At 46.0% G+C, this 11,466-nt stretch overlaps 1 protein-coding gene and 1 non-coding gene across 2 annotated transcripts; one reads left to right on the forward strand and one right to left on the reverse strand.

The window, feature by feature from the left end:
- Positions 1–6,519: 6,519 nt before the first annotated feature.
- Positions 6,520–9,317, reverse strand: Actrt3 (actin related protein T3). Its single transcript, NM_029690.2, has 2 exons — positions 9,103–9,317; positions 6,520–8,196 (listed from the first exon to the last, which is right to left on the reverse strand). Exons 1-2 carry the CDS (start codon positions 9,294–9,296, stop codon positions 7,281–7,283), a joined length of 1,110 nt encoding a protein of 369 aa, NP_083966.1. The 5' UTR covers positions 9,297–9,317; the 3' UTR covers positions 6,520–7,280.
- A 1,399-nt stretch (positions 9,318–10,716) lies between these two features.
- Positions 10,717–10,789, forward strand: n-TVaac8. Its single transcript has one exon. It is a non-coding gene; the product is annotated as a tRNA-Val (tRNA).
- Positions 10,790–11,466: the final 677 nt, after the last annotated feature.

Genomic DNA, 11,466 nt, shown 5'->3' on the forward strand with positions numbered 1-11,466 from the left:
GGCAGAGAGCTTTATTTAATTGACAAAATGATAGACTGAGTGTTAGGTGTATCTTAAACTTTATAAGTTACAGGATGGTAATAGTTGTGCTCAATTTATATCTGAGAGAAAAGATCCTTTTAATTGGACAAAGGGGGAGAATGTAGATTGCCATCTATAAGCAGGTGAGGGCAGGTGAAAGATAAGACTAGAGCCTGTGATTGGGCAGTGGAAAAGGAAGGTGGGCTGAGAGTTTTACAGACAGGACAGAAACAGAGATAGACAGGGGTGGGGAGGGGGAGGGAGAGGGGGAGGGGAGGGGAGGGGGAGGAGGGGAGAGGGAGAGGGAGGGAGGGGGAGGGGAGAGGGAGAGGGAGGGAGGGGGAGGGGAGAGGGAGAGGGAGGGAGGGGGAGGGGAGAGGGAGAGGGAGGGAGGGGGAGGGGAGAGGGAGAGGGAGGGAGGGGGAGGGAGGGAGGGGGGGGAGGAGGACGGAGGAGGATGATGGAAAGGAAAGACAGAACTTATAAGAGAGGAAGATGAGCCTGATTCATGTGGCTTAAAAGAGTCACAGGTAGCTATGGATATCATAGAAGAGCAATAGAGTAGCATAGGGCAATTTGCCCCATCTAGGAGTGCAGCTTGTGCTTATATCAATTGAGTTTTGAGTTCTTTGTGTGGGCATTTGGGGGGTTGAGAATTTACTGATATGAATCTGACTGGTAAATTACAAGCCTCTGGAATTTTCTTTATACAGGGCTCAGGGTTTAGAGTATGTTGTGGCAGACTAGCCAGAGGGAACTGATGTCTGGGAAGGCGTGTGTGTGCCCCCAGCTAACTGCCAGGAAATTGAGTGGACTGCCACGTGGGGATAGTCATGGGGGCTGGGAGACTGCTGCTGGTGGGAGAGTAACCAGTGATAGCATGGATTGTTTTTTAATAATTACACACTGGGTGGGGGGTGGGGGGGGAAAGAGGACAACAGTTCATTGAAATCCCTCCAAGCAGCCTTTTACATTCTAGAGCAATAGTAACATTTGAGCATAATTATCATCTACAATAGAGCAATAGGTGATGTGATGGATATTTTTAGTTGTCAACCTGATCATACAAGGAATTAACGAAAACATCTGTAAGGGATTCTTCCTTAATTAAATAAGTTGAACTTGAATGACCCACTTTTAATCTAGGTCTTTTGAGGTGGGAAGATCCATCTTTAACCTAGGCCACACCTTCTCTTGGCAGCCGTTTTAAAGGAAGTCCTCTCCCTGGCAAGTTCCTTCATTGGCATTGGAGCCTTCTTCACGATTCCACCTTATACCAAAGACCAGCTGAGACACCCAGCCTCATGGACTGAACAACTACTGGTTATTGAGTTATTGGGCCTTCTCTTGGTAGACAAACAATGTTGGACCACAGCCTGTAAGCCATTCTAATATACCCCTTTCCGGATGGAGAGAGACAGACAGACAGACAGAAAGAGACAGAGACAGAGACAGAGACAGATTGATTCTAGTTTTCTAGAGAACCCTCACTAATACAGGTAACATTTGTCATAATTATCATCTATAAACAGTTTTCATATATGTTGTTGGATGAATTCAATAGCCCTTTCTTACTCCAATATTATGTAGTAATTTTGCCAAAATGTTTGTAATTTTTCTTTGTAGTGCTTGTAAGACATTAGTTAAAGTGAAGTTTTTAAACCTAGGAAGTGGACTACAGTGGGCTTCTCTTAAAATTTAATTTTTTGTCCATGGTGGCCCATCCCTATAACCCTGTCCTCGAAAGGCTGAAGCAAGATCACAAGGCAAAATAAGCCTAGGTACATACTAAAACTATCTCAAACAAACCTTAAAAGGTTTGAAGTTTTTCTTCCTTCAACAAAAGCCATTCATAGCTTATGACTATCAAGGCCCAAAACTGGTAGGAATTTTCTAAGTGTGGAGACTCTAAATTACCACTAGATGGAGCAAGAGCAAAAGACATTTCTATTTGCAGTCCAGGAACTAGGCCGCTGTTTGGGGCTAATCTTAAAAGGACTTAATGGGAGACAGGCAGGAGGCTGAGGAGCTCAAGGCTAGCCTCAGGACTGGGAATGTTTGCTTAGCAAGCACTAAGCCCAGCACATCACGAACCTGGGCATGTACTGTGCACCTTTTAATATCAGCACTTAGGAAGCAGAGACTAAAGATCAAAGTTCAATGCCATTCCCCACTGATCAGCAAGTTTGAGGCCAGTCTGGACTACATGAGGCTCTCCAAAGGGGGAAGAGGGTTTAGGGGCCAGCCTAAGTGCAGCCAATTGCAATCCTGTTTGAGCTATAAACACAGTGAGTTCTAGACAAGCCTTGGCTACAGGCTGGGAGTAGCCTTCAGACCAGGGAGTCTGGCATAAACAGCAAGGTTTTCAGAGAGACTGCACTAAGGTAGACAGTGATTTGTTAAAACAGCAGCTTGTGTCTGAACACAGCACACTGGGCCAAACAGTTCCACGTGTGAGAGGTTTATTAGGAGAGAGAGGGAGGGAAGGAGAGAGGGAGGGAGGGAGGGAGGGAGAGAGTGAGAGAGAGAGAGAGAGAGAGAGAGGGAGAGGGAGAGAGAGAGAGAGGCAGAGGCAGAGAAAAAAGTTTAAAAAAAAAAAGAGGAGGAGCACAAAGAGTTGTTACTCGGAGAACATGTTCCAGTGACTGGTCAAGCTGGTACTAGAGCTTCGTTCCTCCCGTATCCACAGGTCTTCTCCACAAATGCTGGCAAATTCTCAATCCATTACACGGAGCCAGAATTTTAAAGCCTAAAAAGTAATTTCCATGTTTGTGTGTGTAATGCACAGGTGTGTATGGGTGTGTGTGAGTGCAGATGTCTGTTCTCACCTACTGTTGGCATCAGGACCTCCCAAACCTATGACTTAACATAGGGGACAGTTCGACCTACAGACCTGTTACCAAGACAACAGCTACCATATTCCCAGAGTCCACTTGGCTCACCTCCCACCTTTACCTGCCTTGCATCATTTTCCATATAAGTAAGGGGAACGCCCCTCCCTCCCTCCCTCTCTCTCTCTCTCTCTCTTCCCCTTCTCTTTCTGCCGTGTCTCTCTCTCTCTCTCTCTCTCTCTCTCTCTCTCTCTCTCTCTCCCTCCCTCCCTTCCTCCCCCTCTCTCTCCCAATAAACGTCTCACACGTGGAACTGTTTGGCCCAGTGTGCTGTGTTCAGACACAAGCCGCTATTTTAAAAAATCACTGTCTACCTTAGTGCAGTCTCTCTGGAACCTTGCTGTTTATGCCAGACTCCCTGATCTGAAGGCTTCCATTTGCCACCTCCATAAGAGCATGTGCAGCACTGTGCTGGGCTCATAGGTTTACACTACCATGTCCAGCCTCATGTGGGTGCTGCGGAGTAGAACTCAGGTCCTCAAACTTAAACAGCAAGTTTTTTTTACCCACTGAACCATCTCCCCATTCCCAGATTGTACACACACACACATACACTTTTTTTTTTTTTTTTTTTTTTTTTTTTTGGCTGGGTACTAAACTCAGCACCTTTAGCATTCTGGGCAAACTGTCTACCTCTTGAGCTAAAGCCCAACTCATTTCCCCCAGTCTTTTTAACAGTAACACTAAATACTAAAACAAAAATGTTAGCTGCAAGGGGCCTGTTTCAGGTGACTGAATTGCTATATGCATATAGCTCACAAAAGTACTGGACATATGCCTCTTCATTCTTCAGTGTTCTATACACAGGCGCTGGCTAGCACCTCAGAGAAGCATTGAGGAAGGCAAGGCACTGCATTGGCACGAGACATTCCCAAACATGGAACTACTCCTGAGGAATTGGTGGGCTAACAAGGACTGATACTCTTCTTTCCATGGGCATATTCTCATTTTCTTCTTCCTCCTCCTCCTCTTCCTCATTTTTTGTTTGTTTGGTTTTGGTTTTCAACACAGTATACCCTTGGCTGTCCTTTACAGATATCCACTTGCCTGCCTCCCAAACACTGGGATTAAAGTCATCCCTCCACCCCCTTACCCCCCCCCCATGCCCCCTCCCCCGCACAGATCCTTTCTTCTTTCTCTTTTTTGTTTTGTTTTGTTTTGTTTGTTTTTGTTTTTGATATATAGTTTCCTGGTGTCACCGTGGATGTCCTGGAAATCGCTCCGTAGACCAGGATGGCCTAGGAATCAAGAGATCCACCTGCCTCTGCCTCCAGAGTGTCTATCTCATTTTCTTTTCTGAAGAGACACCAGACTCAGTGTGTCAAGTGAAGGTAGGCAGGGGAAGTGGGCATACAGGTATCTCTCTAAACTTCTTTCTCAGATTCCATTTAATATTTTGCACCCAAAGACATAGAAAAGTAATGTTTTCATTGAGAAAATTACTAGATTTTCTAATTGTTTACAAAATATTCAACGACCTCATACACAAAAGAAAAAAAAATCTCCCATAGAATGGGAATACCAGTTGGTAAAGAGCTTATGAAACTCTAGGTTCAGGTCTCCGCACTACACAAGCCCAGTATGAAGGTCCACGCCTGTACCCCTACCTCCCCAACCCCAAGGACCTTATTGCTGCATAGCTAGTTCAGGTTACTACTACAAACAACTCCTACAAAACCCGCAGGGCAGAAACATGAATAGAATACAAAAATGGAGGCGGGGCGTGAAGGCTAAAAAACGCCCTTTGGCTGGCGACCCTGACTCGACGCCCGTTCTTTTGGGAGCACCGTGGGCACACGCACCGTGCTTAGCCCCATTCCTCAGGGTCGCAGGTTCTTGCGGTCCGCCGTGGAGCCGGGCATCTCCCCAGCGGGACACGGGGTTGAGAGAGCCGGGGTCCCGGTGCACTTCCCGCAGCTCAGGAGAGCCACCGAATGCGGGGACCAGTTCTGTTCCTGTCCTCGCGGCACTCGCCCGCCCGGCCTGGCCCCAGGCCCCGGCGCCCCGCGGCTGACAGAGCCAAGCTCTTCCCGGTGGCAGCGGAGTCCTAAGACCCCAGGCGGGCACCGGGCGGGGCGCCCGGGCGCCGCGGGCTCCGGGCAAACCTGGAGCGCCTGCGCGCGCTGACGTTTCTTGAGGCACGGGACCGGACCGCGCGGTGGCCCGTTGCAGGTCTGGACTTTCCTGGGACACTGGAAGTCAGCGAGAAAAACAGCGTGCGGAGGACAAAAGAACAGAATCCACAGCTAAAGCAAAGCAGGGTTAGACACAGGCCACACTGCCCGTGGCCCTTAATACCCCACAGCGCGCGCTGATTGGCTGAGTCCAGCATTCGCACTAGTGCTGCTATTCCTCCCTTCTCCCTTCTCCTCACTCCTCCTAGACCATCTCTTGCATAAATAAATAAAAAAGTCAATTAATTAATTAATCTATTTCTTGCTATGAGCACTGCGACACACACACACACACACACACCTCTGAAACTTGGCTTCTGGAATACATTACAGTCGAAACTAGGGATATTTTCAATTCCCCCAACCCTTTTTCTTTTTCATTTAAAAACTACATAAATTCCACCTTCGACCCAGTCCACTCCCACAGGGGAAGTGGCACAAATCTTTAATCCCAGAACTTGAGAGACAAAAGGCTGGCAGATCTCTTGTGAGTTCATCATGGCCAACCTGGCCTATGTATTGAGTTCCAGAAAGAAAAAGAAAAGAATTTCAAGGGTAGCTGACACAAGCCTATAATCCCAGCCTGTAGGGGGCTGAGGCAGGAGGTCAGCCGTGCAAGGTCACCACAAACTTTTTTAAAAATCCTCGTTTTTGCAGTTTTGTTTTCAGGCCGAATTCTGTGCCTGCTCTACCTGCCCGTCCTTTTCACAGCTCAGGTCCTTTCCCCTGCAGTTCTCTACAGGGTGGGAGGGCTTCTGATCAATTTGGTGTCTACATATCCACTAACAGAGGACCACCGAAGAAATGGAAGGGGAAAGAGATGGAAAGCAAAAACTCTCAGCCCCTTCCAAGAGCACTACTACTAACGGAGAAAGACAAACCGAAAGATACTACTGCACAAACTGACCCAGTGACTCATAGCTGTAGGATTCAAAGACAAAGTGGAGTCTAGACAACACTTGTGAAAACTATCCCAGAAGACAAAAACAGGGTCTGGGTGGACACCATGGAACCATGTAGAACCCGAGTGGTAGAAGGTAAGAGCAGATTTCTACTAATAAGTAAACAAACAAACAAACAAATAAGTGTTAATAACGAGCAAATGAGGAAACCCCTCATAAGTCAAGTGGTCACCCATTGTCCCATATAATGCTCTGGCTAGCACAAAGATGTCATCTGGACACTGTAGAGAATGTGTCATTTCAACTAGATGACATACTACTGCCTTTCTCAAGGGGTGCTAGAGTCCAGATTAGGGCCAGCAAGGGAATGGAGAAAGGACAGACAGACAATCAGAAAAGTAGGGCCAATAGAGAAGTGTTCACCCTGATGGAATGGCATCTATTAGCAGCAGCTCAGAATCTCAGCATGTTCTCTGAACATGTAACTGCCTGCCTCCAGAAATTCTTTAATTTTTGAAAATAAACCCCAATACTTTGTTGCATTTTAATGTACCTTTAAACACGTTTATCCCAACGGAACTTCCCAATGACCTTGAGCAGTCCCACCTTATCAATGGGGATATGTGATTAGGCACCACAGACGGCCATCTGTCCAGGTTCTTTTGGGCGTGACAGAATCTGCAAGATTTCCCCACCCCACCCCCACCCCCCCATCCCCGCTCTCTCACACTGTCTTGCAGACTACCTCGCCCATGCCCAGTCTACTTCTCTCTCTGCTTCGAACTCTTCCAGATGCGTCTGGATTCTTTTCCCTATCACATTCACAATAAAAACCATTCCCCAGCAGAAGGACCGGTTCAGCGATTTCTGAGCTGTGGCGATTTCTGAGCTGTGGCTCATCTCCTACAACACCCACCGTTATTGTTACATTGTTTCCTGCCCTGTTCAGAAGAATCCAAGAAAGCCAGGCCCAAAATTGCAACCTGTAATTCCAGTTTCCTGGGAGACTGAAGCACAAGGGTTACAAGCTCTCAAATCCAGCCTAGGCAATTTAGCAGGAGATCCTATCTCAAAACACAAGTAAAAAAGACAGCAGGGAATATGGTTCAGTGGTAGAGCACTTAACAGTCCTGAGACTCTAGGTCCAATTCCCAGAACTACCAAAAACATTTTTACAAAGAAAGTGGCCCATCCCAATAACAGAAATGCTTTTCACCCTCCCCAAATAAGAACACCCAAAGCATTTTGTTATGTACACTCAAAGCATTCTTATTTTTCATTCTGTCTGCATTTCAAAAGCATCTCTGGTGTACAATGTTGGGTCCAACTTCTTCAAATTCTGCAGCCGTGATCCACATGTCTTGGAAGGCAGACAAGGAGGCAAGAATAGAACCCCCCATCCACACTGATATTTTCCTTTCCGGGGGAGCTATAACCTGTACGGCAGTATTGGCAGGTGCCAGCTTTGCCACATCCTTAATGAGTCGCTTATCTAAACCAGGAAAAGACGTTGATCCTCCCGAAAGGATGATATTGGAGAAGAAGGAGTTCCTGAGATCTGTATCACATTTCATTATGCTGCCGAAGCACATCTTGTCGATGCCCGGAGCATCAACATTCACAAGATATGGAGAAAAGAGGGCCTCTGGGCAATGAAATAACTGCTTATGGAGTTTGACAGTCTTTCCATCAGGCAGGGTGTATATTTTCTCTAGGTTAGAGTCCTTGGTCATTTCATCTTCATAGTTCATCGCCACATAACAAGCATTCTCTTTAATGTCTGTAACAACCTTCCTGTCCCCGGTTCTAAGCAGCATGATACCATCACCCTTCAACAACATCATGAGGTAGCTGGTGAGGTCAGATCCTGCCACATTTAGCTGTTTTACACCATGAGATAGGCAGTAACCCTCAAAGATGGGCACACACTGAGTAATCCCAGCTCCTGAATTCAGCACCAGGCCAGTAGTAAAGCCAGCAGCGAAGAGAGCCAACACCGCCTGGGCGGACATGTAGAAGGCAGGGACTCCCAGATTCTCAAAAAACACTTCGGAGATGTGTTGCCGGTCTGCCAGTGGATTCAGCGCAGGTTCTGTAACCAAGACCGGGCCATCACTGGCGTTCAGGTTCAGGTTGTAGTCATAGATATGCTTCCACATGATCTCCATGTCCCCCCAGGAGGAAATGAGACCCCGTTCCACTGGATAGCTGGAGGGAGGACAATAAAATATATAAGTCTTGTGCTTTTATGGTTGTTGCTAATGGTGGTTTTAGATTTGGCTTAAATTATTATTATTATTACTATTACTATTATTATTATTATTTGATAGTTCTTGTTTTGAGACAGAATCTCATTATGTTGTGCTGGCTAGCTTAGAACCCATGACACTTGCCTCCAGCACTCAGGAGGCAGAGACAGGCAGATCTACGATTTCAGGCCAGTCCAAACAATAGAACTAGTTTTAGGATAGCCAGGGTTACACAGAGAAACTCTACATCAAATAAACAGACAGACAGACAGACAGACAGACAGACAGACAGACAAATAAAACAAACTCAGTATGCAAACCAAGATGGCTTGGAATGCACAGACTCCCCTGCCTTTACCCGATTGAAGGTGAAGGCTACCATTCTTAAATAGAAACTGTTAATTCTACCTTTCTGTTCCTTTGCATCCAAGGGGACTATTTATCATTATTGTTTTCTGTAATTGACAAAGTAACTTCCAGTAAACAGCACAGCTACTTTTCTCTGCAGTCATTTTGCTTGGCTATTTTTTTCTCTTCTTTGGAGAATGTGACTTCAAAAAGTTGGAAACTTCCCACATTCTGGTATAATTGTAAATAGTTCAAGAGACCACACCGCATGACAAAAGTCACACGTCAAGCCACATTCTTACGCAGGCACATCTAGCATGAACGGCCACTGTATGCTTGAATATATTTGTGTATAGAGAACAGAAGTTTTTGTTTGTTTGTTTGTTTTGGGTTTTTGTTTTTGTTTTTTGTAAGGAGTGGCCTTGGGGTTCCTTCCCTGGTCCTTTCGGGGTGGCTTTAGCTATGGGCTCTCCACCCACTTCCACAAAGCCCCCAAGACTGCAGAGTCCCGCAGTACCTGATGGATAGGAAGCTCCTGCGCTCCTGCGCTTGATCACCCACACACAGCTCCTGCCTGCTGTCCGCCGTATGGCCCTTGGACCGGCCCAGAATATTCGGGTAGACAAACTGGGGCTCCCGGGTCCCAGCCAGGCCCGCCTTGATCATTCCCGAGCCGTTGTCGATCACCACTGGTGGCTGGTAGCCGCTCATGCCGCTGGTGCTGCTGCATCTGCGCCTCCAGACCGCTCTTCCCAGGCTGTGCGGTGACAGGTGTTGGTAATGTCGCGTCACAGAGGACCCGGCCATCTGCTGGCCCGCATGACATGAGTGAGGTGCCTCCTGCGACCGCTTTCCATGGGTTGAGCATCACCGCTGCTCCTGGAAGCTCTCAGCATTAATACCAGAAAACCGGGCTACCCTTGCAAAACATAGAAATCTAACAATTTGCAAGAACCTTTCTCAAACACGCTGAATGTCTATTAAAAAAAAATTCTCTTAAGTCCTTGCACTGTGGTTAACAGTAGTGTTCCAGGGCGAGTGGGAAGCTGGAGGAAGACCCTTAACACCGGCCTTGGAAATATCGCTACAGGAAGGCTCTGCCTGGCTTCTGTAAGGATCAATTTCAGGGAGTGCTGGGGTGTGAAACGAGTTTATGTTCTGTATAGTAAAGTAAACAACGTTACATCTTTCCTGTCCTTTCTAAAGATATACACAAAAAGGCAAAACCTTTTGGGTTTTGTAAGATGGTGCATTTTAGCACAGGCTGCCCTCGAACTCAGCGGAATTCCCCTCTTCAGGCTCTGAGTTCTGGGATGCTCGGCTCCCCTCCTTCCCCTTTTCTTTTCTCCGTTCATTTCTCTCTCTCTCTCTCTCTCTCTCTCTCTCTCTCTCTCTCTCCCTCCCTCCCTCCCTCCCTCCCTCCCTCTTCCCCCCCCTCCTTCCCCCCTTATTTCATCCTTTTCTTCATCTTCTGGATTATATCTCTAGGTCCTCCGAAGCTAATTTTCATTTCCTGAGGTTGATGTTTTAGGAATAAGAACATGTCTGCCATTTGGTAAGAATATAAATGCCTTAGATCATTATGAAGTTCAGTTCAGAAAAAGAAAGTACACTGCGCAGCAAAAAATGAACGTCTTGGTGTCTGGTTTCGCGCATCCTTTAGGGGCTTTAAAACAGCACACAAATAGAAGCTTTGGTTTCGAAGCAGGATGGGGAAAAGGGTAATTTACACGTGCTTCCACCAAAACCCGCCAAAGCACTGTACTGCGCCAAATCACAGGCCCTGGCTACAGCGCGCCGCTGCTTCCCAGCTGGAGGAAAGCATAACCTGTCTAAAATGAGAAAAAAAATGAAATTCGGCCAGGAACTAAGTGTGCCTGCTGGTCTCTAGTGGTGTACCCGCCGGGCTTAGCAAAACAAGAAAAAGACAGAATGAATGAAAGGAAGGAAGGGAGAAAAAGAAATTGCAAACAAGTTCAAACTTTTAAATAGTCTCAGCCTGTTAAGTTAACTGTGCTTTGTTAATATTTTTTCTCTCTCCTCATTGAAAAATGCATAAACCTTAAACAGGTGTGAAACGTATATGACGACATCACATAAGAAGAACATTTCAACACACCAGTGCAACCAAGTTTCCGTAGTGTAGTGGTTATCACGTTCGCCTAACACGCGAAAGGTCCCCGGTTCGAAACCGGGCGGAAACATATCTTTTAAAACGGTAACCCGCCCATTAAAGAAACGACCTTGAATCAGCTGTTTTAATGTTGATAACAAACGCCCCAACACACAGACGAGAGCAGCAACAAAAAGGGCTGATGAAGTAGGTAGCTACTGATTCTAGAAGGCATTCTCCCAATCTCTAGCCTCTGAAGCATGTCTGTATTCAGTTTTCTCCCCTCGAGATTCCATTTCCCCCCCCTCCTGTCAGGCTAAATTTTGTTCTTAATTTATATGTCAACTTCACTAAATATTTCAGAATTAACACATTATCGAAAGGGTTTGACAAAAAGATGAAATTAAAAAGAAATTTATACTCAGACATATAAAAAAGTAGCCTCAACATTTTTCTTATAAAAACGACTCGTGGTTTTATTCACAAATTCTTCACAGAGATATAAGCAAAAAGATTCCGGTATGGAAAAAACTCTCAGAGTTTTTGAGACTGTCTTTTAAATAAAGTCACAGGTAAATTCCTTAAAAAGCATAAACGTAACTTATACCAACAAACGTTTCAGTTGTGCTTTTTAAGATTTATGACGTCCGCAGGTTCTAGGGAAGAACACATCAAAACTTAACTTTGCTCTTCTCCCTTTACTGCACTAACTCTGATTTCGAGGTAAATAACTGTGCTAAAATTATTCTGGTTCAGACGTAGGAAAAC

Source organism: Mus musculus, chromosome 3, assembly GCF_000001635.26.
Source record: "Mus musculus strain C57BL/6J chromosome 3, GRCm38.p6 C57BL/6J".
Classification (NCBI taxonomy): Eukaryota; Metazoa; Chordata; class Mammalia; order Rodentia; family Muridae; genus Mus; species Mus musculus.